The sequence below is a fragment of the Capricornis sumatraensis genome, chromosome 4, assembly GCF_032405125.1.
Source record: "Capricornis sumatraensis isolate serow.1 chromosome 4, serow.2, whole genome shotgun sequence".
NCBI classification, from domain to species: Eukaryota; Metazoa; Chordata; class Mammalia; order Artiodactyla; family Bovidae; genus Capricornis; species Capricornis sumatraensis.
In genome coordinates, this window is record NC_091072.1 from 115,427,042 (window position 1) to 115,454,885 (window position 27,844).

Here is a 27,844-nt window from a genome sequence, read left to right on the forward strand (position 1 = left end):
AGTAAAGTAATGCTCAAAATTCTCCAAGCCAGGCTTCAGCAATACATGAACCATGAACTCCCTGATGTTCAAGCTGGTTTTAGAAAAGGCAGAGGAACCACAGATCAAATTGCCAACATCCACTGGATCATGGAAAAAGCAAGAGAGTTCCAGAAAAACATCTATTTCTGCTTTAATGACTATGCCAAAGCTTTTGACTGTGTGGATCACAATAAACTGTGGAAAATTCTGAAAGAGATGGGAATACCAGACCACCTGACCTGCCTCTTGAGAAATCTGTATGCAGGTCATGAAGCAACAGTTAGAACTGGACATGGAACAACAGACTGGTTCCAAATAGGAAAAGGAGTACATCAAGGCTGTATATTGTCACCCTGCTTATTTAACTTATATGCAGAGTACATCATGAGAAATGCTAGACTATAAGAAACACAAGCTGGAATCAAGATTGCCAGGAGAAATATCAGTAACTTCAGATATGCAGATGACACCACCCTTATGGCAGAAAGTGAAGAGGAACTAAAAAGCCTCTTGATGAAAGTGAAAGAGGAGAGCGAAAAAGTTGGCTTAAAGCTCAACATTCAGAAAATGAAGATCATGGCATCTGGTCCCATCGCTTCATGGGAAATAGATGGGGAAACAGTGGAAACAGTGTCAGACTTTATTTCTGGGGGCTCCAAAATCACTGCAGATGGTGACTGCAGCCATGAAATTAAAAGACGCTCACTCCTTGGAAGAAAAGTTATGACCAACCTAGATAGTATATTCAAAAGCAGAGACATTACTTTGCCGACTAAGGTCCGCCTATGGTTTTTCCTGTGGTCATGTATGGATGTGAGAGTTGGACTGTGAAGAAGGCTGAGCGCCGAAGAATTGATGCTTTTGAACTGTGGTGTTGGAGAAGACTCTTGAGAGTCCCTTGGACTGCAAGGAGAGCCAACCAGTCCATTTTGAAGGAGATCAGCCCTGGGATTTCTTTGGAAGGAACGATGCTAAAGCTGAAGCTCCAGTACTTTGGCCACCTCATGAGAAGAGCTGACTCATTGGAAAAGACTCTGATGCTGGGAGGGATTGGGGGCAGGAGGAGAAGGGGACGACAGAGGATGAGACGGCTGGATGGGATCACTGACTCGATGGACGTGAGTCTGAGTGAACTCCGGGAGATGGTGATGGGCAGGGAGGCCTGGTGTGCTGCGATTCATGGGGTCACAAAGAGTCGGACACGATGGAGCGACTGAACTGAACTGAACTGATACAGAAGGCTTGCAGGCCCTTCACATCCCTCCTCCTGTTGTACTGGCCCCAGCGATCAAGCGGGAGGGCTGGGACCAGCTCCCACAGGTTCAGTCACACAGAGCCTCTACGCAAGCAGCAACGGTGAGTTAGATCTTGTGCTCTAAGAGTTTCAGGATCCAGTCTAGACCCTCTAGGCTCCTTCATGATGTAGACCCTGTTGACCTATGACCCATTTCTTCTCTGGTTTTCTGCCCACCTCTTGGACACGCTCAACTTTCGGCAATTCCTGTGCTTTTATGAGTCTGAGCCTGTGCGGTTCTCTCCTTCTCTGCTTGTTCACCTCTTTCTCATGTTCCAAGATCCCTGACCACTGTTTCCTTGAAGCACCCCCTCAACAAGACTGGGTTAGGTGTCCCTCCTCTGGGTCCCCACGGGGTGGTATACTTAACCACCACACAACAAATATCATTCTGGTTGGAATTACACATCCCCTGTCCCCATACACCTAGTCTAGGAGCTCCTGGAAACCCGAAACCGTGTCTCAAAGTTCACTGCATCTCTCGTATCCGGCACGACGTGCCAGGGCACAGGCACATGTTTAAGGAATGCTTGCTGACTGGGTAAATGAATGATGTTTCCTGGGATAGCCCAAGGGGCAGCTCGCGCTCCAGGTGCTCTGCTGCCATCTACTGGTACAACGGTGTAACACAACACTTACAAATCCCCACCCATTACCACGTGGAGTCCCCTTTCAGCGTCCCACTCGCACAGGATTCTAACTCTTAGCTCGGAACCCAGAGCACGCAGCACTACACCACCACCACCCAAACAGCTCTGGCCTCCACCGGCCTCACCTTCTCGGGATAAACACTTGTTTTGCCCATCTCTGGAATGTTCACCGCAGGGCCTGCCAGACGACTCAGGCTGAAGCTGAGGGTCAGGCGGTCCATCCCCCTGCCTGGCCCTGAGTCAGAAGTCTGTCTCCTGACAGGCCACACAGACTGCTGCCTCCTTGCCTGGGGCTCATTCAGGCTTGAGCTGCCTCTGAACAGTTCCGTCTGGCAGAGGAAGGGGTAGGGCTGGTCTGGAATTCTAGATGCCTTGGGGGCTGGGGTTGCTGCCTGTGTAATTGCCTGGCTGTCTGACCTCAGGTAGAATGGATGACCCCACTGTGCCTGAGGGCTCTGCCTCCCTAAACGCAGACCTCTTCCAAAGGCCCTAATATGTTTATTCTCATAATGAGTTTTCTGAGTCCGCAGGCCAATCAGTCAAGGCCTTGGCCTTGGGAAGGAGGTGGGGGAAGCTCTTGATTCTACAAAGCTTCCACCTCTGTGGGTGGTCTCATATTTTACTGCCACATCAGAGGCACCAGGAAGGAGAATATTATAAAACCAGTGCCGCCTGGGGTGGGAAATCCCTAGTTTGGGGAGGCGGGATGTGGTGTGTGTGAGAGAGATTTATGGGGAGCGATACAGAGCTCTTTCATGGCTGCAGCAGCAGCAGAAGGAAGAGGAGAATTAGCACAAACAGGATCCACCTGTGCACAAGCAGCGCCCTTCTAATAAATCCATCTGGGATGTAAAGTCAGCGTGGCTCGGCCCTGGCAGTGCCCTTCCCAGGGATGAGGGGCCAGGAAAGTTCCCAGGCACACTAGAGCCTATCGGGGGAGGAGTTGGGGGAGAGTGAAGGCAGGATCTGGCCCTAGAAACTGATTTTCACATTTCTGATAAAACATGTCAGTTGCTGATTTGTGGCCTGGACAACAACTGGGGGAGATGGATGATGGATCACATAGGAGAACTCTGAAGGTGGACACGTCACTCAGGGTTTTCCAGTTAGCAAGATAAAGAGGCTAACATGATAGGTTGGATGGATGGAGGTGTGACAAAAGCAGGGCCTTTGAACATGGAGTTCTAACTCAGAGATCCAATTCCGTTGTTGCTCAGTTGCTCAGTCATGTCTGATTCTTTGTGACCCCGTGGACAGCAGCACGCCTGGTCTCCCTGTTCCTCACCATCTCCTGGAGTTTGCTCAAACTCATGTCCATTGAGTTGGTGATGCCATCCAACCACCTCATCCTCTGTCGCCCTCTTCCCTCCTGCCTTCAATCTCTCCCAGCACTAGGGTCTTTTCCAGTGAGTTGGCTCTTTGCATCAAGTGGCCAATTCTAGTTCCATTATTTACTCCCAGGAACAGCTAACCCTCCTGCTCCCCTCCCACTGTCAGAGGGGACCCTCCAGTGATGGGGCAACCTCACTGTACCTCTTTGCAAGTGGAAGGGCTCCAGGGAACTGGAAAGGGGAGGGGCTCTCTGAGAGTGACAAGGGCCCCTGCATCTGTACAAGGATCTCTGACAAAAAATGGCGAAGGAGATCTCTGTGGAGGTCTGCTCACAATTCACATCATTTATCCACTATTCACTGAGCCTTGTAAGGACTGGACACCCTACTAGGTATGGGGTGAAAGGCTGATACAGTCCCTGCTCTTGTGGAGCTAGAATTCTCTTGGAAAAGTCAGGAAACTACCCAGGTGAAAAGGAAGTGATGAATACGATGAACAAGGTGGTACAGGGTAGGATGTGGGGAGCAGGGAGATCTGATCCAGGAAATCAGGGAAGCCTTCTTTGGAAGATACTCAACACAGTTGTACTAACCATGTACTTGTGCCAGAGCCTGCAGGCTCTAAAGAAATAGCAATGAAGAGAACTCAGTGCTTGGCCTCAGGGGGTTTACTATCCAATGGGAGGGAGAGACTCATAAAGTACAATGACCACACAGGACATTAGCTCTAAGACCAGGTCAGCCCACTGAAAGAGACCCAGCCCAGTTTAAGAGCCTAAGACTGCTTCCCGGGTAAAGTGACCCCGTTCATCAATCTATCCATCTATCCATCCACCCATTCATCCATCCATCCGATGTTTGGTACCTATCCTTTGCCAGTATCAAGGGCTGCAAAGATGGCTCTGAGAAGGTCTGAAGAGTGTGTATATGTGTGAAAGGCACACAAGAGCAAAAGAATTAGGCAGGTACTGGTGGCACTCGGGGGGCCAATGCATCCTCCTGGGGCATGTCCCTCAATGTGCAGGAAAAATGAGCGACGGGCACGGAGCAGAAGACCTGGATTTGAAATGGCAGCTCTGGTACCTGCTACATGATTTTGAATAAGCCTCCGCTCCCTTATCTGAAGGGTGAGGATGGGAAGATCTACCCACAGGGTCATGAGGATAAAATGAGCATGCAGATTTGAAGGCCTCTGGGAACCTGCCAAAAATGTGCCAGCAAGTGGTTGCTCTCTGGTGAGCTGCTGGTGTGGATTTCACCCTCCAGGTAAAGAGGTGGGTGAGCACTGCTAGCATTATAACTAGCTGGTCCTCTCCAGCTCTGCTATTTACTTCCTAGCGCTGCCTCAGACAAACATCAACCTTTCCAAGCACTAGTCTCATCCGCAAAAATAACCACATCACTCTGTCTGCCATTAGGCCCCACGAATGCTATCCCTGACACATGGCAGATGTTTCTGTTCATCTCTTTCCCTCCTGTCGTTCAAGAGGTGGGCATGTACGTGAGGAAGTGACAATCATTCAGGGGAAGGGGGCAGTATCTTCATTACTCTAAAAGGATCTCCTGCTTCATATCAAGCATGATGGAAACCTGCCTTGGCTACCCTCTGGGAGCTCCTCTTTCTCCCCAGCACCAGCCTTTAAGGCGAATAAAATCGTCAGCCACCCACTCACTCTGACAGCAGGGATTATGCTAGAATGTTACCTCCCAATCCCTAGCCCTCTTCTCTCCAGAGACACAACACTGTGTCATCCTCACTCCCACAGAATTCTGAAAGTCCACAGCCTTCATTTCACAAGAACAGTTCACATTTAGAAGGCTAAGCTGTTCCCCCAGCAAACATTTAAAGAGCATCTTGCTTATCTATTAAGATGCTTTCGAATTGTGGTGCTCCAGAAGACTCTTGAGAGTCCCTTGGACTGGAAGGAGATCAAACCAGTCACTTCTAAAGGAAATCAACTCTGAATATTCATTAGAAGGACTGATGCTAAAGGTGAAGTTCCAATAATTTGGCCTCCTGATGGGAAGAGCTGACTCATTGGAAAAGACCCTGATGCTGGGAAAGAGTGAAGGCAAGAGGAGAAGGGGCTGGCAGAGGATGAGATGGTTAGATAGCATCACTGACTCAATGGACATGAATCTGAGCAAACTCATGGGAAACAGTGAAGGACAGAGGAGCCTGGTGTGCTGCAGCCCAAAGGGTCACAGAGTCAGAAACAACTTAGTGACTAAACAGCAACACTAAGGGCTCAACCTGGCAAAACGCCCATGAAAACGATGACACACTGCAAGGTAATTCACACCAAGGTATAAGTGACTTATATCTGATCATCTCTAAAAGGGGTTTAGATGGTATGAGGAGGATGAGAAGAAGGGAACCATGAGAATATTAAGTGTTTGATGGTTGTGTGAGGCCTGTCAAGGTGAGAAGGGCCAGGCACAGAAGGAGAAGCCTAAGAGAAGTTACTTTCCCTCCACTTCCCTCCTTCCACGTATTCAACCAATTACCCACCCATCTGCTTACCCACCCATCCCTCCATCTCTCTAAGTGAAGTCACCTGGTCATGTCCGACTCTTTGCGACCCCATCGACTGTAACCTACCAGACTCCTCTGTCCATGGGATTTGTCAGGCAAGAGTATTAGAGTGGGCTGCCATTTCCTTCTCGAGGGGATCTTCCTGACCGAGGGATCGAACCTGGGTCTCCTGCATTGCAGGCAGACGCTTTATTGTCTGAGCCACCAGGGAAGTATTCCATCTCTCTATCCAGGCTCTACTATGTGCCTAGCACTGTGCTAGTCCCTAGGAATTATACTGAACAAAACAACCCCCTGCCATCTGGTGCTCCTGGTCTAGTCAGGAGACAGGCCCAGATGAAGAATATTTACTGACTCCTCTCTTCATCAGAAATTACTAACTGGCAAACCTCATGGAGTCCACAGTCTTATTTTGTTGGACTTATATTATATACTTTTGACTTTAAAACAGAGAATTCATTTTTCAAGAATTCAGACTTCTGGCTCCCCCTGAAAATCAATAACTGAGCATCACGAGACCTGTATTTCCACATGGCAAAAGCCGGCCGAGAGGACGGCAGCTGTTGCCTGCAGCTGGGGCGTCAGTTCTCATGCCCAACAGTCCCCATGGCTCCCTGTTGTCTCTCTGCAGCCTGTGTCAAGTGGCAGAGGCATTTGTCATAGAGCCTCGGCTGCTGTCTTCCTTACAACAGGGAAACATTTCTCTGCGCCTTTGCCTTTTCCTGGCACCTGCCCCTTCACTCACCGACCACCTTGCCTCCTGTAAGCAGCTGCACAAGCAACCCCTAATTTAACTAATTCCATTATGAAGATGGCAACTAGCTCAGTGAAAATCTTCAGGAAGCCCACACCACTGCCCTTCCTCCAAACTCAGGTTTGGAGGTCAGCAAAATGGATACAAAGCACTGTCCCCTCTCTCTTGCCATCACAGACAGCCTCCCTCCTGCTGAGGAAACACATCCCATGCAGGCTTACACAGGCCCCAGGAGGAAAGACATTCTGCAGTGAGACTGATGTCTGCCCAGTGACCTGCCTCCCCAGGGCAAGGCTGTAGGCAGGCAGGTGAAGTCTGGAGGAACAAGAACAGCTATTGCTAGGAGAGCCCATGGCATCTGAGGGACTTCTCTTAAAGAGGAGGACCTAGGCAAGAAAATCACATTTTGAAGAATGAGGAAAGACTCAGAAGTTGGACAGTGGAATTATCCAGAAAAAGGCAGGGCAATGGGAGGAAAAATGACTGAGACATAAAAGCAGAGAGAGGAAAATGAGAAGTTTCAGGTCTGAGACTCTTTTTAAGGGCTTGCAGGCTGGCCCCTTCAGAGTCTGAGCCTCTTCTGCATTATTCCTCCCAAGTCGCCAGCCTACTTGTACTGGAACCTGCAAGTGATGGGGGCTCACTCCCTCACTGGGCAGCCCACATGGTCTTCTTCCCATTACATACACTGAGCTGACACACCTCCCTCTTTGTCTGCTTTACTGGCCTCAGTTCTACCAGTTGGGAGCCACATGAAACCGGTCCTCTTGCCACGACGGTTTCTAAACTTGGCTCTTCATCATTTAAAACATGTCTCCTGAGCTCTCCTCTGGATATTCTGTCTCAGGAGTTCTGGAAGAGCCTCTCAGAGTGGCTGTCCCACACTCATTCTGACTCCTATTATCAGCACCCCCATCTGCACTCGCATTCCTGAACCAAGACTCTCTCTTGCACACAGTCTTGATGGGACTGTCCCCAAGTATCCCCAGGACATCTTATGGAACCAGTCAGGTTTGTTCTTGCCCAGGAATTTTATTTTTAAGCAGAGAGGCACAAAGCTTGGAAGACAATAGGAGCTGACTTCTCCAGAGAGTGTTCACAAGTTCCTGCCTCTTAGGTCCAGACAGCGCCCTGGGTCCTGACCTCTCCAAAACTTGGGTCTTCTTGTTTTCTCTTCATTCTGTGAGCCTCTGGCATATTTTCCATAAACCCTCCATTTTGCCTAAGTCAGCCAAAGTCATTTCTTTTTCTTGCAAACAAAGAACTCTATCCATACAGAAGGTGAAGAGCAGTACCTGATAATCTGAATGTCATTCTGACGGAAACACTGCTTTGGGGACCGTGATCTCAGTTTATTGTCATTGTTTGATTGATGAAGGCACTGAAGCCTGGAGAGGACAGTGGCCCCCCTGAGATCTCACAGCGTCAGCAGGGAAGGCGGAAGGCCCCCCTGAGATCTCACAGCGTCAGCAGGGAAGGGGGAACTGGGGAAGACACAGCGTCCATCAGACTCCTCCCCGTGCTACCTTCTGCTTGAAGACACTTCCCCCAGATTTCCTAGCCACACTCTCACAGGGTGAAGACTCTACCAGGGCAGGAGACAGCTCTTCACTGTGCAAGAGCAGGGGAGGAAGCGGCCGGGGCACAGAGCCTCTCGATTGGATGGCGGGGAGACCTCACGGAGAGAGGTCAGCACTTGAAAAATTCCTCAAGTCAAAGGGCTCGGGGCCTGGGTGCCACACAAGGCCCTCACTGTGTGCGGACATTGTCCCCCTGATAAAAGGGGCCGGGCCTGGGAAAGCGGCGCTGGTGTCCAGGCGACAGGCCAGGCTGCTGGGGAATGCCCAAGGCCCCTCCCGCACCAGGCACCAGGGCGGAGGGAGGGGGAGTGGCAGGAGGTGCCCAGAGTGGGAGGACGAGCCCAGAAGTCCAGCACCACCCCAGGTTGCAGGGGGTGGCTTGTGTGAATCCGTGAATGAAGGGAGTAAGAGGATGGCAAGACCCCTCTCACCAGGCCTTTCCTAGCTCCCTGCCCCCACCTCTGGATTTCCCCACAGGGAACAGGCAGGGCTTGCCCTTATTTCAAGGAGAGTCCTAGGGGTGGGGGAAGAGGTGGGTGGGGGAAACATAAGGATTTTGTTTCCTAGAGCCTAGTGTCCCCAACAGACAGGTGTGAATCCTGCCTTGAGCCCCCGACCAACTCTAGCAGGAGGGGAACCAGCCCGGTCCCCGTCTTCCCATCTTCAGAGTAGACAGTGTGCCAGCCCACCAGCACCCAGACACCCCTCCTCCAGGGCTTCTAGAACGCAGCCCTCAAGCACATCCAGCTGAACTGAGAAACATGCCAAGTGGCTTCCTCCCCACTGACTGCCAGGGCCACTATATTCACTAGCAGTTAGTATCACAATTAGCTGGGGTTTTTTAAATATTTATTTCATTTTATTTATTTGGCTGTGCAGGGTCTTAGCTGCAGCACACAGGATCTTCCGTCTTCATTGTGGCATGTGGAGTTCTTGTCGCAGCATATGGGATCTTTAGCTGTGGCATGTGGGATCTAGTTCCCTGACCAGGGACTGAACCCGCGCCCCCTGCATTGGTAGTATGGAGTCCTAGCCACTGGACCACAGGGAAGTCCCTGCAATCAACTGTTAACACCATCACCATTTCAGTGCCCGTTACGACAGCTAAGCCCAGTACCAGCCCCCTCGTGCCATCATCTCCAACTCTTACTGACCCTTCGTGAGAGGTGCCACGATCCTGCCTTACAATGGAGGGATGTGAGGCCCAGAGGCCAGACTCCCCCAAGGTCTCATGAGTGAGAGAGAGGACGGGGTCCAGGCAGTCTGCCTCGAGACCGTCCACTCGATTTTGTTCCTGCCCTGCTGGTGACTGTGACTGTTCAGTCCTCATCACAGGCAGGGAAAGCAGCTTCCTGAGAATGAGGTCAATGGAAGGGGTGGGAGGGCTGGTTTGGCTCCCCAACCAGAAAGCAAGGACGCACAAAGGCCAGCTTCTCACTGGGCCCATGTTAGCAGGGCTGGGCACTGCCTCTTGTTGCCACCCTCCGTAAGTAGGGTGGAAAGATAACTAGCAGACATCTACTTAATTATGAACTCCAGATAAACAACAAATAGTTTTGTGGTACAAATCTATATACTGAATGGGATATGCTTATACTGATTCATTGTCTAATTATTAATTGGACATCGCCATTTTTACTGGCTAAAGCAACAAGCAACTCTACCCAAAAGCCCCTGCTGGTGATGCCAGCTCTGAATTTAATAGCCCCTGCCCACCCACTGCAACCCTCCCCCGACAAGATGGCACAGTGGGAAGCAGAAAGTCCTGGTCTCCCTGGGGCCAATTAGGCCACAGCAAGGCTTCAAGGTGCTGCCAAGACACCCTGAGCTCATGAGTGTCTGGACGGCTACAGGAAACCCCACTTCCCCTGGCACCTCAACATTCTGGCTGCCCAAAGGCACTGGTGGAGGGGGTGCTTGAGGTGGGTACTTTCCTCTGAGGAGGAGGTAACTGTGTTTGGCCACCATGCTGTAACAGGGAGTCCTGCCCTTGGACATGAGTGTGTGTGCCCACATGAGTCAGACACGAGCGTGTGTGGATGTGTGCGCTCACACAAGGCTCCAGAGCCCTCAGGCACAGCACACAAGGCCTGTGCTCAGGTGGGAGAGGTTAGGATGACAGGAGAACAGGGATGCCAGACTTGTCAGCTGGCCGGCCTGAGCCAGCTGCACACGCCACTGTGCCTGCTCTCATCCTGGGCTCGGAGCCTTAGCTCCCTTCTTCACACAAGGAGAACAGTAATAGTACTCCATACAGTTGTTGAGAGGATTAAATCAGAGAATGTATGAAAACCATTTAGCACAATGTCTGGTCATGCAAAGGGCACAGGTGCTTGCCATAGGACAAGGAGGAGAACCTGACCGCATTCCCAAAGAGCTCTTGGTTTCTTCATTTGTGTGTTCACTCATTTTCAACCTAGACCTCTTAGCACCTACATCATGCCAAACACTGAAGCCCTGGGAAACAGTCAGCAGGAGGTAGGTCACCATCAGATACGCCTGCAAAGGAGTTAGTCCTGTTAAAGCCCCAGCCTACCCCTCTCCCGTTTTGGTCTCTCAGTCAGTGCATGGTATGTCTGTGCCTTGCTTTCTTGTCTGTAAAATCCTTCCTAGGAAAATCAGAAAGTGTGACTGGCGGTGGAATACTGGCTGGCTCTCTAGGAAGACCGAAAAATCCTGGTTTGCAGCATGTGCCCATTTCCATGGTGTAAATGCTCTCATGGTGGCCAGTGTGACTTCCGGTTAGACTGAGCGGTGTAAGAGGGGAAAAGGAGACTAAAGAATGCCACCAAGGTCACTCTCAGCATCACTGTCACACCTTCACCCTTGCCATTACCTGTAATGTCACCTCCAAATCACTTGTTCAATCAACAGATGTTTCCCAGCACCCATTATCTACCTGCCCTGTAGGCAGGTAGATAACTTAAAATACACTTCATCATGCCACCACAGCACACATCATCCTGTGTTGTAATTGGCTTTAGGTAGTTCTCTTCTGCAAGAACAAGGCCTGTGTCTTACCCTTTTTGTATCCCTGGAGCCCACCGTGTAATATATTTTCAGTTAGCATACGTCACTGTCCGAAACCGTTCCAACCAGAACAGCCTGCACTGGGCATCATGGGGCCTGAGATTCACCTTACTTCCGCTCAGTCTAACCGGAAGTCACACTGGCCACCATGAGAGCATTTACACCATGGAAATGGGCACACACTGCAAACCAGGATTTTTAGGTCTCCTAGAGAGCCAGCCAGTAGGCTCTGGGACACAAAGACAGCAAGCAGGCATGGGTGGCTGGTGGTGGGGGAGACACAAATTATCACACAACATAGCAACTCTCAGTGAATCCAGAATGCACAAGGTGCTTTAATTAGTATCATTAACCATCATATAGTAGGATGAGCCAGCCTCACAAACTCCAGGCTGAAAGGATAGTAGCTAAGGGGTGTTTAAAACTAAGAATCCCCTTTTCATTTCCTCCTCAACAAGTAAAAGAAAAAGGAAATCCTAGAGAACAGTGGAGAATAAGAGGGAGGGTAACAATGGATCAACCCTGGACATTCACTAGAAGGACTGATGCTGAAGCTGAAGCTCCAATACTTGGCCACCTGATGCAAAGAACTGAGTCACTGAAAAGACCCTGATGCTAGAAAAGATTGAAGGCAAAAGAAGAAGGGGGTGGTAGAGGATGAGATGCTTGGATGGCATCACCGACTCAATGGACATGAGTTTGAGCAAGCTCCAGGAGATGGTAGAGGACAGGGAAGCCTGGTGTGCTGCAGTCCATGGGGTCACAAAGAGTCAGACACCACTGAGCGACTGCACAACAACAACAGATCATTGCTGAAAGAGCAGAGCAGCCATTCTGGGAACAAGGACCATGGGAGGCAAGAGGAGGGAGGGTTTCAGAGACCCCTGGAGGGAGGGGTTGGGGGCCAAGCCTTAGCTGCTTTATGCCCCCTTCACCCCAACATCCCCCTCCCAAGCCCATCCAGGCTCGAGAGACCTTGAAGGTAAAACTGAGATCAAGGAAGTGCACCCACCCTTGTTATGAAGAATCTTTTTTTGGGTCATGATCAATGTTCTCATTTTGAAAAAAAATCAAACCTAGGGTTCTAGTACATTCTGTGTCAATAATTTACACTGTAGATTACTGCTTTTCAGTGTAAGGCAGCTATATGAGATTGTTAAAACAAATAAGTAGATGAATTTTTTAAATTATTGCTACAGAATGTACCAGAACCCTAGGTTTGATTTCTTCAAAATAAGAACAATGATCATGACCATAACAAGATCTCAGTTTTACCTTCAAGGTCTCTGGAGCCTGGATGGGCTTGGGGAGGAGGATGTTGGGGTGAAGGGGGAATACATACTGAAACATAAACAGCCAAGACTTTATACACAGGTGAGTAAAACTGGTAAGCCCTCAACGGTATGCACTATATTGCTGACTCTTGAAGTAAGGTGAATTTCAGGCCCCATGATGCCCAATGCAGGCTGTTCTGGTTGGAACGGTTTCAGACAGTGACGTATGCTAACTGAAAATATATTACACGGTGGGCTCCAGGGATACAAAAAGGGTAAGACACAGGCCTTGTTCTTGCAGAAGAGACAACTACCTAAAGCCAATTACAACACAGCATGATGTGTGCTGTGGTGGCATGATGAAGTGTATTTTAAGTTATCAAAGGAGGAAGTCATTAGCACTGTTGGCAGGGTAGGTGTGTCAGGGAAGACTTCAGAGAAGAAGTGAAACTTGAGCAGGCTTTTGAGGATGAATGGAGATTGGCCCAGTGAACAACAACATAGGGAAAGGCATTCCAGGTAGCAGGGAACAGTATGGGCTAAGGCAGAGGTGTGTTTGAAAACTACAAACTTTTGCTATTCCTGTGGAACAAGCAGCCAAGCAGGACGCTGAGCTGGGGGCAGACCTAGAGGGAGGGCAGACATGCTTACAACACTGACTTTGGACTTGAGGGCAATGATGTGCCACCTAATGGTTATAAAAGGTGACACATGGCGGGGCATGGGAGTAAACTTACAAGATTTGATTTTGGAAAGAGGGTACTTTGGTGGTAACATGAAAGGTATACCAGAGGCAAGGTCAACACTAGAAGACTGACACCAGTCAAAGCACTGGAAAACAGGCAAGAGAATGAGTGGAGAGAGCTGAAGAAAAATGAGCCTGAAATCCATCTGTTGTATTTCTCCTTTCCCTTGTGGTTCTCAAACCCGACTGACTGCCCATCATCCCAGAGGACACTACCAGCTTTAGTTCAGAGGGACTCCTGACCCATATCTTATTGGGGGGTGAGTCTGGCCCAAAGCTCCCCAACCTCTCTGATGTAGCCAGGCTGACCTCTGGGGCAACCCCAAAAGGTTGTGGGATCTCAAAATGCTCCGCCATTAGTCCCTCTTTCCAGTAAAGGCGGCTTTGGGATCCTCTGTGTCTCCGCAAAAGATGGACAGTCCTCCTCTCCCTCACTTCCCCCTGGCCCCTGGCCAGGTATCATTCATCCTTGGGAGGCCCAGGCTGGTTCCGAGAGTCTGCAAGCTGGCCTCTGTCAGGAAGCAACAGGGGGAGGTTCCTGTAGCTCTCTCACCCTCTAGGAAACCTGATTCTGCAGCAGGGTCCTGGACCAGGAAAGGGGTGACAGAGAGAAGGAACTAAGGCTGACAAGGGAGAAAAGGGAGCCACATTGTTCCTGATGGGTTCACGCTCAGTCCAGACGTGGATCATCTCCCCCTCTCATTACCATCTCAAAGGAGAAAGAAAGGGGCTGTGTGAGCGGGCTTCTCCCTCTTCAACAGCTTCTTCCTCTCAGGAGACAGTCTGCACAATGAAGGAGGCGCTGGGCAGGGGGCTGACCCCAGAGGCAGCCGGATTCTGCCAAAACTAGCCAGGGACAGTGGGGCTAGCCCGCCACCTGCTGGCCGCTCCTGGTATGGGAGGACGACAGGTATCCATCTGGAACTTGGCAGGGAAGAAATCGGGATTCTAAGGCAGCCAGCAAAGGGTCTCAGGTTCTTAAAGAATCTAGGATGCGTTCTGTATGAGAAGCCGTCATGTGTGGGTTGGAAGTCTCCGTCACAAACAGCCAATGAATGCTAACTCTCAGGTGACATTATAATGAGGCTCAGTTTCTCGCCGTTCCACTTTTAACCCTCTGAGAGGCAAGAAAAGTGGACTGCTCTTCTCAATCCCTAATTAACCTGTGGGCACATGAAGCATGACTGAAACAGACCAGCAGAAATTCCTCTAGCCAAAAACTGTGTCCCCCACCAGGGTGCACAGACTAAAATTCACACACTGGTCACTCCTGTGGATTAGAGAGATTGAAGACCAAAGTCAAAATTCAAATGTCACTTGGCTAAGGTAATTTATGGCATTTCAGTCTCATTAGCTGTGTGCCTACACTAAACTGCACACCATATGGGCACTGGGTTGGGGGGCAGACAGAGATTAATTAGTAAGACTCAATTTTATCACCTGAGAGCTAGTAGGGAAGATTGACCATTAGAAAACCATAGCACAGTGGGGATAAATCCTAATGTATTCTGCCTAATATTGGGCATAAAGAAATTAAATAAGTATGCCTACAGGGGTTGCAGTCAAGATGATTAATACTGCACAAAAGGTCACAATAGTCTGCTATAATAATATGCACTTAAATAGCACTTACTGTCTACTAGACACATCCTAAACACTTTTATAGTAATTCAGATTTCAACCGTACTTACATATATTAACTCTACAAGTAGGTACTATTTTACCATTTAGGTGCAGTAACTTTCAAAGGTCACATAGCTATTATGGGGTAGAGATTTGAATCCAGATAGCTCTGAAGTCTGAATCCTTAATCACCTTGCTGCCATTTATTAGCTCAGGATCCACAGAGAAAGTAATGTTTTTGACAATACCCCTTCCCAAGACCATATTATGGCAAACCTTGACTGAACCAGAGATGGTGCAGTCAACAGAGAACACTCAAAATCAAGGTCAAGTTGGGTTAAAGAGAAACAGAGGACTGCAAAAGCCATGTAGACATTCTGATAACCAGGCAGACAGGCAGCATGACTGCACAGGCAGGGGTGAGTGAAATCAACACCTCTGCAGAAATCAACCCCTTGGCTCAGAACCTAAATATGATGCTCTGCATAACCTCATGGGCAGAGATGAACAACACTTCATGTAAGACCCTTCAAGCATCACTGAAAACAACTCAGAATGGATCAGAATAGAGGCCAGGCACCCGACCACCCTGGTTAAGACGAAGTGATTCCATAGCAGGAAAATAAAGGCTAAAGTCTGAACATACTGAACATGCTTTAATGTTGACTGCATTGAATATGTTATAAACTATAATTACCTCCCACTCCAAAGTACAGGCTCAACCATCCCCAACCTGAGTTCATTTTCAAGGAATGAATTTGAGCACACACACCCATGTTAGAATAAGAGAGCACTGGCATGCTCAGGGAACTGAATATATTAACTGCTTCCTGTATGTAATACATGCTTACTGGATGCTGGTTCTGTGCCTACTCTGCGGTGGCTTTTGGAGGCACACGCAGGAAACCTTGCCCTCCAGCCCCCATGGCCATCCATGGGTCCATTGCCAGAACTGCCCTAAACGGAGTGCTTCCGGGTCTCCATATTTAGGTTTACTGGACTGCAAATTCTATGTCTCCAACTGGACTGATAATACGTATCTTCTCTACCAAAAATTTCAAATAGAGACCTCTTTTCCACCTGCATGCAGCATCTTGTGGGCAGGGCCTGTTCATTGCTTATCTGAGTACCTAAGGCTGTTATGAGAGCTGACTCACTGGAAAAGTCCCTGATGCTGGGAAAGACTGAGGGCAGGAGGAGAAGGGTGAGATGGCTGGATGGTATCACTGACTCAACGGACATGACTTTGGGTGGACTCTGGGAGTTGTTGATGGACAGGAAGGCCTGGCGTGCTGCAGTCCATGGGGTCGCAAAGAATTGGACACGACTGAGCGCCTGAACTGAACTGAAGGCTGTTATTTGCACTCAATCAGTGCTCAATAACTACCTGTGGAACTACTGCTACAGTGAACTTGACACGTGTCCAGTCTCTGCACCCCAGGCAGGATGCTTCCTGTCTATCAGGATGGGGCACACCTGGGAAGAGACTGGAAGGGATATCATTTCTGCCCACCTTTGCTGTCCTGTTAAGACAGGTTCTGGAACCAGACTGCCAGTCAATGGAAGAGTAGGAATGCAAACTCAGGCACTCTGGTCCCTTGAGATTAAGGACTGTAGATTTTTGTTGGTTTCTTTTACCCTCAGAGCAACCTCACTCAATGAGGGAGCATGGCTGAAGCTCAAAGAGGTTAAGCAACTTACCACAGTTATTTCAGATTTATTAAAGCTTTCTATTATTAAGAAAGTTAACATAGTACATATACCATATATTATATAATACTTCCTGTGGGCCCTGGGCAGTACCCCATATCAAATGTATTAAGAAGTTAGCAGCAAATCATATGAACAAGCACAGTAAGTGGTACAACAAAGACTATGACAGTCTAACTTTCCTTCAGATCAGGCTTTGCTAGAAAATAGGCTATAAAATATTTTCTAGTGAGCTTTTTGGGTTTTGGATTTGCAGGTGAGAGACTGCAGACCTTAAATATAAAGCCCTTTGGACACAGTGTGGCACAAAGTAGCTGCTGTGGTGCCTGGCATTAAAGTCCTTCCCTCCTGCCAGTCTCTGATACCAGAGCCTCTCACAGCTCTTCCCCTCTCTTCCCCAAGAGTGAGATAAGCCCCGTCTCCTCTCCTGCCCTTAGGTGGGGGCACCTGCAGATTGCTGCTTACCAGTCTGTGTGGGCATCATCGATCACCAGCAGGATCCTGGGCCTCTGAACAACAGGTGTGGAGGGACCCGGAGGCTCCATCAGCCCTGAGGGGGCCTGTGAGGTCTGCTTCATGGCACTGGAGAAGGAGCTAAAGAGGCTGGATCCTGGAGAGGAGAAGGAGGCTGCCAGGGGCTGAGGGTGCCTCCTCTCCATGGCGGGGGATGCAGGGGAGCTGGTGGAGCTGTCTGGGCGCTGTAGGTCCGTCATGTAGCCGTTAGGCAGGTTGGCCACAAAGCTGCTGTCAGAGAGGCGCCGCCGGAGGAAATTCATGGCTGTGATGGACGAGATGGCTTGTTCCTACTCGGGCTGTCTAGGTGAGGCCCAGAACACAGGCTGCCAGGAGAGGGAGGGGCAGGGGCTCGGGCCGGAAGAGCCGGGGGTCCCACGCAAGCCGGCTGCAGCTGTCTCTTCTTCCACCTGTGGAAAGAGGCCAAGAAACACACTAGTGCAAACGACCTCAGCCCCTTAAGAGCAAACCAATGACGCCCCTTCTTGCCCTGCTCCTGGGGGCAGTGCAAAGGAGGACATCTTTTTGGCAAGGAATTTGGCAACATCTAATTAGAGCACACCCTTTTAACCTACAATTTCCATTTTCTGGAATTCTACCCCAAGAAAGCAATCCGAGTTACAGAAAAAGCCTCTTGGACAAATGTATTTATCACAGCCTTATTTACACTAGCAGAATACTGGAAAGTCTTTCAGCATTTGACCACAGGATAATGAATATGTAAACTACAGCACATCCAGCGGAACCTTTTGTGGCTATTAAAAAGAGGTACTTAAAAAGGGATTTTAGTCACGCAGAAAAAATTTCATGTTTTAGTTTAAAAGATCGAGATATAAGATTATAGGTTCAGAACGACTACAATCACATAAAAATTGAAATAACAAAACTTTGGAAAGAAAAAGACATCAGGATGTTAACAGTGACTATATCTGCATCACTGGATTACATGGGTTTTGTTTTTTCCAGTTACCTGTATTTTCCAGATTTTTTAGAACATATACAGCTGCGAACTGAATTGTGTCCTTCAAATTCGTATGTTGAAGCCCTCACCAGTAACATGCTGGTATCTGGAGATGGGTTCTTTTAGAGGTAATGGGGTTAGGTGAGGCCATGAGGGTGGTGCTCTTGTGAGAGCTTTAACGTCCTCATAAAAAAAGACGAGAGGGAGTTTGCTATTCCTCGGCCATGTGAGGACACACGGGGAGGCAGCCGTCGCCAAGCCAGGGAGACAGCTCTCTCCAAAAACCATCCATTCTGGCACCCTGACCTCAGACTGCCAGCCTCTGGAACTGTGAGAAAACAAATTTCTGTTGTTTAAGCCAGCCTGTGAAATTTTGTCAGGACAGCCCAGCAGCTTAATAAATAAATGAAGTCCTTTTCCAAACAGAGCAAAATAAGTTTTAAAACACCAAATTATTCATTTAAGATCAAAATTTCTCACTGAGAAAGATGATGGTTTCAATCATACAATTCGACCCCACCTATATTTTATTTTGTGTTTAGAGATTCTTTTATGTTTTTGCTGAGCTAAAATTTACTTAAGAGATGCACAGTTCGTAAGTGTACAGTTCTTGGAGTTTTGATATATGTATATGCTGGCATAAGATCTGTTATACTCCAGTCATCTCAGGAAGTTTTTGTGTCCCTTTCTAGCAATCCACGTGTCCTCATCAGCAAAGGCTCTGCTGATGTCTATCATTGTATGTTAATTTTACCTATTCCTGAGCTTTATATAAATGTGATTGTGTATTATTCCTTATGCGCGGCTTCTTTCCCTCAACATAATGGTTTCAAGACTCAGCTATGCTGTATGTAACAAGTCACTCTTTTTTATCACTGAGTAGTGTTCTGCTAGATGAATAACTACATATTGTTACTACATTCTCCTTTTGAGGGATGTTTAAAATGTTTTCAAAAAAAAAAAAAGAAATGTTTTCAGTTTGGGGTGGGTATTCTGAATAGAATTGCTCTAAGGATGTTTTATTTAAGTAATTTTGTGGAGAGAGAAACAAAAAAAGGGGAAAGGCTGGGGTGAAGAGACAGAGAGGCTGGTCAAGAGATTGACTTTTTCTTTGGGAAAATATCTAGAAGTTAATTTGTTAGGTCATGGGCAGGCATATGTCTCACTTTTTAAGAAATTGTCTAAAACCCTCCCATAGTGGTTGGGACAGTTCCCTTATAGTCTTAGTTGGCTTAGAGTTTTTATCACAAATGGATGTTGAATTTGTGAAGTGATTTTCTAAATTAATTAAGATGATTGACTACGGCTCAGATCATGAGCTCCTCATGGCAAATTCAGGTTTAAATTGAAGAAAGTAGGGAAAACCACTAGGCCATTCAGGTATGACCTAAAATCAAATCCCTTATGATTGTACAGTGGAGGTGACAAATAGATTCAAGGATCAGATCTGGTAGACAGGGTGCCTGAAGAACTATGGATGGAGGTTCGTCACACTGTGCAGGAGACACTGACCAAAACCATCCCAAAGAAAAAGAAATGCAAAAAGGCAAAGTGGTTGTCTGAGGAGTCCTTACAAATAGCTGAGGAAAGAAAAGAAGCCAAAGGCAAGGGAGAAAAGGAAAGATATACCCAACTAAACGCAGAGTTTCAGGGAATAGCAGGAAGAGATAAGAAGGCATACTTCAATGAACACCAAGAAGTAGAGGAAGCCTAGAGATCTCTTCAAGAAAATCGGAGATACCAAGGGAAGATTTTATGCAAGGATGGGCATGATAAAGGACAGAACCAGTAAAGACCTAACAGAAGCAGAAGAGATTAAGAAGAGGTGGCAAGAATACACAGAAGAACTATACAAAAAAGTCTTAATGACCCGGATAACCACGATGGTGTGATCATATCTAGAGCTAGATATCCTGGAGTGTGAGTTCAAGTGGGCCTTAGGAAGCATCACTACAAACAAAGCTAGAGGAAGTGATGAAATTCCAGCTGAGTTATTTCAAACCCTAAAAAATGATGTTAAAATGCTGCATTCAATATGCCAACAAATTTGGAAAACTCAGCAGTGGCCACAGAACTGGAAAAGGTCAGTTTTCATTCCAATACCAAAGAAGGGCAGTGCCAAAAAATGTTCAAACTACTGTATAATTGTGCTCATTTCTCATGTTAGTAAAGTTATGCTCAAAGTCCTTCAAGCTAGGCTTCAACAGTTTGTAGACTCAGAACTTCTAGATATACAAGCTGGATTTAGAAAAGGCAGAGGAACCAGAGATCAAATTGCCAAAATTTGTTGGATCATAGAGAAAGCAAGGAAACTCCAGAAAAAAAAATCTACTTCTGCTTCACTGACTATGCTAAAGCCTTTGACTGTGTGGGTCACAACAAACTGTGGAAAATTCTTAAACCAGACCACTTTACCTGTCTCCTGAAAAACCTGTATTCAGGTTAAGAAGCAATAGTTAGAACAGAACATGGAACAATAGATTGGTTCAAAATTGGGAAAGGAGTAATACAAGACTGTAAATTGTCACTCTGTTTAATTTATATGTAGAGTACATGATGCTAGATGCTGGGCTGAATGAATCACAAGCTGGAATCAAGACTGCTGGGGGAACATCAACAACCTCGAATATGCAGATGATACCACTCTTATGGCAGAAAGTGAAGAGGAACTAAAGAGCCTCTGGATGAAGGTGAAAGACTGAGAGTGAAAAAGTTGGCTTAAAACTCAACATTCAAAAAACAAAATCATGGCATCTGATCCCATCACGTCATGGCAAATAGAAGGAGAAAAAGTGGAAACAGTGACAGATTTTATTTTCTTGGCTCCAAAATCACTGCTGATGGTGACTGCGGCCATAAAATTAAAAGACACTTGCTCCTTGGAAGGAAAGTTATGAAAAACCTAGACAGAATGTTAAAAAGCAGAGACTTCACTTTGCCGACAAAGGTCTGGATAGTCAAAGCTGTGGCTTTTCCAGTAGTCATGTATGGATGTGAGTGTTGGAACATAAAGAAGGCTGAATGCCGAAGAACTGATACTTTCAAACTGTGGTGCTGAAGAAGACTCTTGAGAGTCCCTTGGACAGTAAGGAGATCGAACCAGTCAACCCTAAAGAAAAATCAATCCCGAATATTCACAGGAAGGACTGATGCTGGAGTTGAAGCTCCAATACTTTGGGCACCTGACGGGAAGAGCTGACTCATTAGAGAAAACCTTGATGCTGGGAAAGACCGAAGGCAAAAGGAGAAGAAAGCGGCAGAGAATGATGTAACGCTTAGATAGCATCACTGACTCAATGGACATGAATTTGAGCAAACTCTGGGAAATAGTGAAGAAGAGGGGAGCCTGGTGTGCTGCAGTCCGTGGGGTCACAAAAAGTCAGACACGACTTAGCAACTGAACAACAAGGTTTTTAAAAATCATGTATTTGCTTAATGTGATGAGTTACATTAATTGATTTTCAAATGTTAAACCAATCTTTCATTCCTAGGATAAATCCCACTTAGTCATAGTGGATTACCCTTTTTATATAACGTTGGATTCAAGCCAAGAATATTTTGTCAAAGATTTTTTACGTCCATATTCATGAGAAATCTGGTCTGTGATTTTCTTTTTTGTGAATGTCTTTGCCAGGTTTTGATACCAGCATAATATTGACCTTACAAAAATATATTCTGAAGTGTCCCTACCTTTTCAATTTTCTGAAAGTTTGTGTAATATTGGGGTTCTTTTCCCCCTTAATTTATTGACAGAATTCAACAGTGAAGCCACCTGGGGCTGATTTTTTCTTTATTGGAAAGTTTTTAACAATTATCTCAAATGCTTTTATAAATCTATTCATATTCTCTGTTTCGTATTATTTCAATATTGGCAATATATGATTTCAAACAATTTGTCCATTTCATTTTAATTGTATAATTTATTGGCATAAAGTTGTTCATAGCATTTATTAACATTTCATTTTCTGCAAGATCTGTAGTAATTTCCCCTGATATTCCTGATACTAGTCATTTGCTTTTTCTCTTTTTGATTAATCTGTGTTAAGAATTTATAAATTTCATTAATCTTTTAAAGAAACAACTTGCAGCTTTTTATATTTTCTCTATTATTTGTTTTCTATTTCACCTATATCTGCTCTTTATTACTTCCTCTCTTCTTACTTTGGGTGTAAGATTTTTTTTTTTTTTTTTGGGTGTAAGATTTTTAATTTCCTCTTTTTTCTACATTCTTAAGATGGAAATATACCACTAATTTTAAACCTTTCTTTTTTTATTTTTTTTATTTTTTTTTTCTTTTTAATACAAGCAGTTAAAGCAATGTATTTCCCTCCATGCACCACTTTAGCTGAATCCAAAAATCTGACATGTTATATTTATATTATCAATTAAAATTATTCTTATTTCTTTCTAATTCTTTTTGACCTATGTGTTATTTAAATATATCTTTAATTTTCAAACTCCAGTGCTTTTTCAGATATTGTAATGTTATTGCTTTTAATATGATTCATTTATGATTAATGAACGCAGTCTATAGGGGTTTAATCCGTCAACATCTTTGACATCCACTCAGATTAATTTTATGGCTCACCATGGTCTATCTTGATGAATGCTTCATTTTCACTTGAAAAGAACATGTATTCTGCAATCGCTGGGTACAACATTCTATAAACATCAATTAGACTGTTGTTAAGTCAAGTTCCCCTGGAAACTGACTCTGCCAGGATGACTTGGAAGCAGAAAGTTTATTGGAGAGTGTTTCCATGATTAATAACTGCAAGCATGAAAAGCACAAATGGGCAGAAGGAGGGGATGAACTGGAATACAGTTTTCACAGAGGCCTCACCTGATCTTACTGGGAGCATGGATTGGGGGACATCTCCTTAGATTTCCTTATTTTCTAGCCACTCTGATAGCCTGTATTCTGCATGTGTGCTTGCTAAGCTGCTTCAGACCCATCCAAATCTTTGAGACCCTGTGGACTATAGCCCACCAGGCTCTTCCGTCCATGGGATTTCCCAGGCAAGAATACTGGAGGGGTCACCAGGCCCTCGTCCAAGGGATCCTTCTGACCCAGGGATCACCCCTTGTCTCCTACATCTCCTGCATTGGCAAGCAGGTTCTTTACCACTAGCGCCACCTGGGAAGCCCCAGACTCTGCCTGCTTCCTGTCAAATCAATTAAAACTGCAGCTTCCTGCTCTGGTTCTAGCTTCTCCCTGCCATACAGACTGGGGAGTGCTCTACAGAGAAGAACCACATCACCGTGAATCTCACTTAGTAGGGGCAGGTGCCTTTTTTCAAGGGTTAAATCTCCTCCAGATCCCACCTACTTTTTATTTCTCTCCAAAAATCTCAATTAGATTCTTTCAAATACTTTATCCAAAATTTATCATTATCATCCATGACAGGGTTAGTCCAACACAAGCTACTGAGCAATTACTGGATCTGAGCATCTTCCATTTCTTTCAAATACTGGATAGAAAAGTTTACAAATAGAGATGAAGGGACCTTAGAGATTATTTAACAATCTTTTCTTTAGGAACTCTGGTCAACCTTACACCGGCGGGAATTCACCACCTTTAGAGGCATTATGTTTTTTGACCAACTCCAATGTTCATTAAAGACTCATTCTGTAATTTCTTCCACTGCAGGCCCTGGGGGAGCTTATCATCTGGTAAAGGAAGGCAGATAATGGACAAAAACTCATGGACTGGGGCAATACACAGAGTGCTGTTATAGAGATTAACAGAGAAGGCCTCTCTGAGAGGTGACTTTTAAGCTGAGACGTAAGGATGAGGGGAAAGGGAAGTACATACGCAAAGGCCCGGAGGTAGGAAAGTATTAGCCACATCTGATGACCAGAAGGAAGGTCAGCTCAATCAGAAAATGAGAAGACTTTTATAAGAAAATGTTTAGAGAGGCAGAAAGGAGCCAAATCATGAAGGGGCATCTTGAGAATAATTCTGATTTTATTCCAAGGGTGAAAAGTAAACCACTGGATGAGTATAAACAAGAGGCGGACATAATCTCGTCTGCCTGGCCACTGTGTGGAAAACAGACTGCAGAGTACATATATGGCTGCAGCAGCCAAGTTAGGAGGCTGTTAAAATCACTTAGGTCCTTAGGTATAAATGAAGGGAGTTGGATTATGTGATTTGCAAGGTGTCTTCCTGTTTTGTTGAGTCACTGATTTCCTGTGCCACTAGACACTGGATATCTCTTCAGTGACAAACTTAATTTGATAGTGGGACCAGGGGGGAGTGAGGGAGATTCTGGAAGGAAAGAAATTGGAACAGATCAGAAGACCGTGGGATAAACTCTTCCTGGGATAGAATTCAGGAGAGGCCAAGTGAGGACTCAGCCCCACACTATGCCACCACTGGCCACTAGAGGGCACGAGTGACCACATGTGCTTAGTTTTTCAGCCCTGTCCGACTCTTGGTGACTCCCATGGACTGTAGCCCGCCAGGCTTCAGTCCATGGGGATTCTTTCGGCAAGAATACTATAGTGGGTTGCCATGCCCTCCTCCAAGGGATCTTCCCAACCCAGGGATCAAACCCAGGTCTCCCACATTGCAGGTGGATTCTGTACTGTCTGAGCCACCAGGGAAGCACACCAGACAGAAAAATAAAACATATCATAAAGCAACATATTCAAAACTGGGAAAGGAGTAAGTACATCAAGGTTTTATAGTGTCACCCTGCTTTTTTAACTTATCTGCAGAGTACATCATGTGAAAACATTGGGCTGGATGAAATTCAAGCTGGAATCAAGACTGATGGGAGAAATATCAATAACCTCAGATATGCAGATGACACCACCCTTATGGCAGAAAGTGAAGAGGAACTAAAAAGCCTCTTGATGAAGGTGAAAGAGGAGAGTGAAAAAGCTGGCTTAAAACTCAACATTCAAAAAATGAAGATCATGGCATCTGGTCCCATCACTTCTTGGCAAATAGATAGGGGGAAAATGGAAACAGTGATAGATTTTATTTACTTGGGCTCCAAAATCAGTGTGGACAATGACTGCAGCCATGAAATTAAAAGAAGCTTGCTCCTTGGAAAAAAAGCTATGACCAACCTAGACAACATATTAAAAAGCAGAGACATCGCTTTACTGACAAAGGTCTGTAGAATCAAAGCTATGGCTTTTCCAGTAGTCATGTATGGATGTGAGAGTTGGACCATAAAGAAGGTTGAGCGCCAAAGAACTGATGCTTTCAAACTGTGGTGCTGGAAAAGACTCTTGAGAGTTGCTTGGATTGCAAGGAGATCAAACCAGTCAATCCTAAAGGAAATCAACCCTGAATATTCACTAGAAGGACTGATGCTGAAGCCGAAACTCCAATACTGTGGCACCTGATGCGAAGAGCTGACTCATTAGAAAAGCTCCTGATGCTGGGAAAGATTGAAGGTGAGAGAAGCGGAGGACAGAAGACAAGATGGTTGGATGGCTTTACCAATTCAATGGACATGAGTTTGAACAAGCTTCGGGAGTTGGTGATGGGACAGGGAAGCCTAGCGTGCTGCGGCTTATGGAGTCACAAAGTGTCAGACACGACTGAGTGACTGAACAATATAAAGCAACTTTGCAGGCTTACTTCTTGGAGACTGTAGCAGGTGGGAAGACTTTTCTGTGAAGGTTTTAAAAGGATGGAGACTTCTCACTTGTTAATGGAGCCACACAACAGAAGGTATAAATCATACGGATGCAAGCTTTGCATCAAAGCATAAACAACCCCACAGAGTGAGAACAGCCCCATAGCAGCACCAGCTACTGATCATGAAGATAAGCAACTGATCATGAACTGGACAGGAGAGTGGACATCTCTGCACAGGTGTCTCACCGACACAGACACCCACACTCATTTCTGTGCTCATCCTCAGATGATTTTTTGTACCCGGCCTCCCCTTCCTCCCAGAAGTACCACTATCCAGCCACTCACTTTGGCCAGAACTTGAATATCACCTTTTGCTCCTCCTTATGCCTCAGCAGTTTCAGCCACTCAGTCACCGGGTCCTGTCAATTCTGTCCCCCAAAACATCTTTAATATCGTCTCCTCCCCTCCATCAATCCTATCACTGTCTGTTTCACAGACTAAGGTAAAAAATGGACCAGTGACCTTAACAGAGACCTCACCAAAGATACACAGATGGCAAATCAGCTCACAAAAGGATGCCCCAAATCAACTGTCGGCAGGGAAATGAAAATTAAAACAATGAGATACCACTACACACCTATGAGAATAGACCAAATCTGGAACACCGGCAACACTTGAGGCTAATGAGGATGTGGAGCATCAAGAACCCTCACTTGTGGCCAGTGAGAAGGCGTGGTAACACTGACTTTGGAAGCAAGTCTGGTGATTTCTTATAGAACTTAATAAACTCCTACCACACTACCCAGCAATCATGCTCCTCGGTATTTAGCCAAAGGAGCTAAAAAATGTATGTCCACACAAAAGAATAACCTGCACAAGAATGTTTACAGCAGGATGCTTATTCATAATTGCAAAAACTTCAGAAAAAATCACGATGTTCTTCAGAAGTGATAAATAGACTGTGGTACATCCAGGCAAGTGAATATTATTTAGTACTAAGAAGACACTCACCGGCAAAGTCCATTAACAATGTCTAAGAAATCAAAACAGAATCTGCCTAATAAAGTAAAATCTAACCTTTTTTTCTCCTTTGCGTTTAGTCTGGTTTCACTTGCTCACAGGAAACTGCCTGCAGAAGCCCCCTAACTGGCACTTCAGACCAGGGTTCCCAGTGCAAAGTGGCTGCACCCTATACTTCAGAGCTTGGCGGGCTGTCTGCAGAGATAATGCACACGGCACCTCATTTCAGGATGGCGGCAGAGGACCGTGTGCAGAGCACTGATCTCGGCACCTCACTTCAAGATGGTGGCTCTCAGCACCTCACTTCCGGATGGCGGCAGAGGGCCGTGTGCAGAACCACTGCTCTCGGCACCTCACTCTAAATGGTGACACTAGGCCAGGTGCAGAAGCTCTGAGCTCCACATTTTGATCTGAACAGTGGGGAGTAGCACAGCGGCACCTGCTGGGCAAGAACTCCGCCTCCCTCCGTGTGGACAAAAACCCTACAAAGCTGCCCTGCCCGTGGCGTGTTTGAGAGGCGTGTATTCTAGTGCACAAGCTTGCCCCTCTCCACCCTTTGATTTAAGGATTAGCCTTTCCTTTGCCTCTAAACCAAACTCGATCTCATTCTGGCTGCTCGAACAATACTGAGCAGAAGGACCCTTGTTGAGGACCAGCTCCAGAAAGTCAGAACAAAATGAGCTATAAAAGCCATGAAAAGACATAGAGGCACCTTAAATGCGTGTGACTAAGCAAAAGAAGGGGCTTCCCAGGTGGCGCAGTGGTAAAGAATCCACTTGCCCATGCTGGAGACACAAGAGATGCAGGTTGGATCCCTGGGTCGGGAAGATGCCCTGCAGCAGGAAATGGCAACCCACTTCAGTATTCTTGTCTGGAAAATTTCATGGGCAGAGGAGCCTGGCAGGCTACAGTCCATGGGGTTGCAAAATATCAGACACCACTGAGCACCACGCACTAAGCAAAAGAAGTCAGTCTGCAAAGGCCATGTACTGTGTGCGATTCCAACTATATGACATTCTAGAAAAGACAAAATTTGGAGTTAGCAAAATGGTCAGTGGCTGCAGGGATTATGGCAGGGGGTGGAAAGGTGGAAGGGGGATGAGGTCTGACACTGGTGGGAGGATGAAGAGACAGAGCACAGAAGATCTGTGAAAATACTTACAGTATAATACTAATAGCAGTGAAAATACTCTCTATGATGC

The 27,844-nt window shown here is 46.4% G+C and overlaps 1 protein-coding gene across 2 annotated transcripts in view; it reads right to left on the reverse strand.

Annotated features, from left to right (window-relative positions):
- The window catches only part of SYN3 (synapsin III), a 447,307-nt gene extending 429,983 nt beyond the window's left edge, over positions 1-17,324 (reverse strand). For both annotated transcript variants that reach the window (XM_068970770.1, XM_068970769.1), the window contains exon 1: positions 17,014-17,324. In XM_068970770.1, coding sequence (XP_068826871.1) covers positions 17,014-17,324 — 311 coding nt within the window. The remainder of the gene's footprint in view (positions 1-17,013) is intronic.
- Between the last annotated feature and the right edge of the window lie 10,520 nt (positions 17,325-27,844).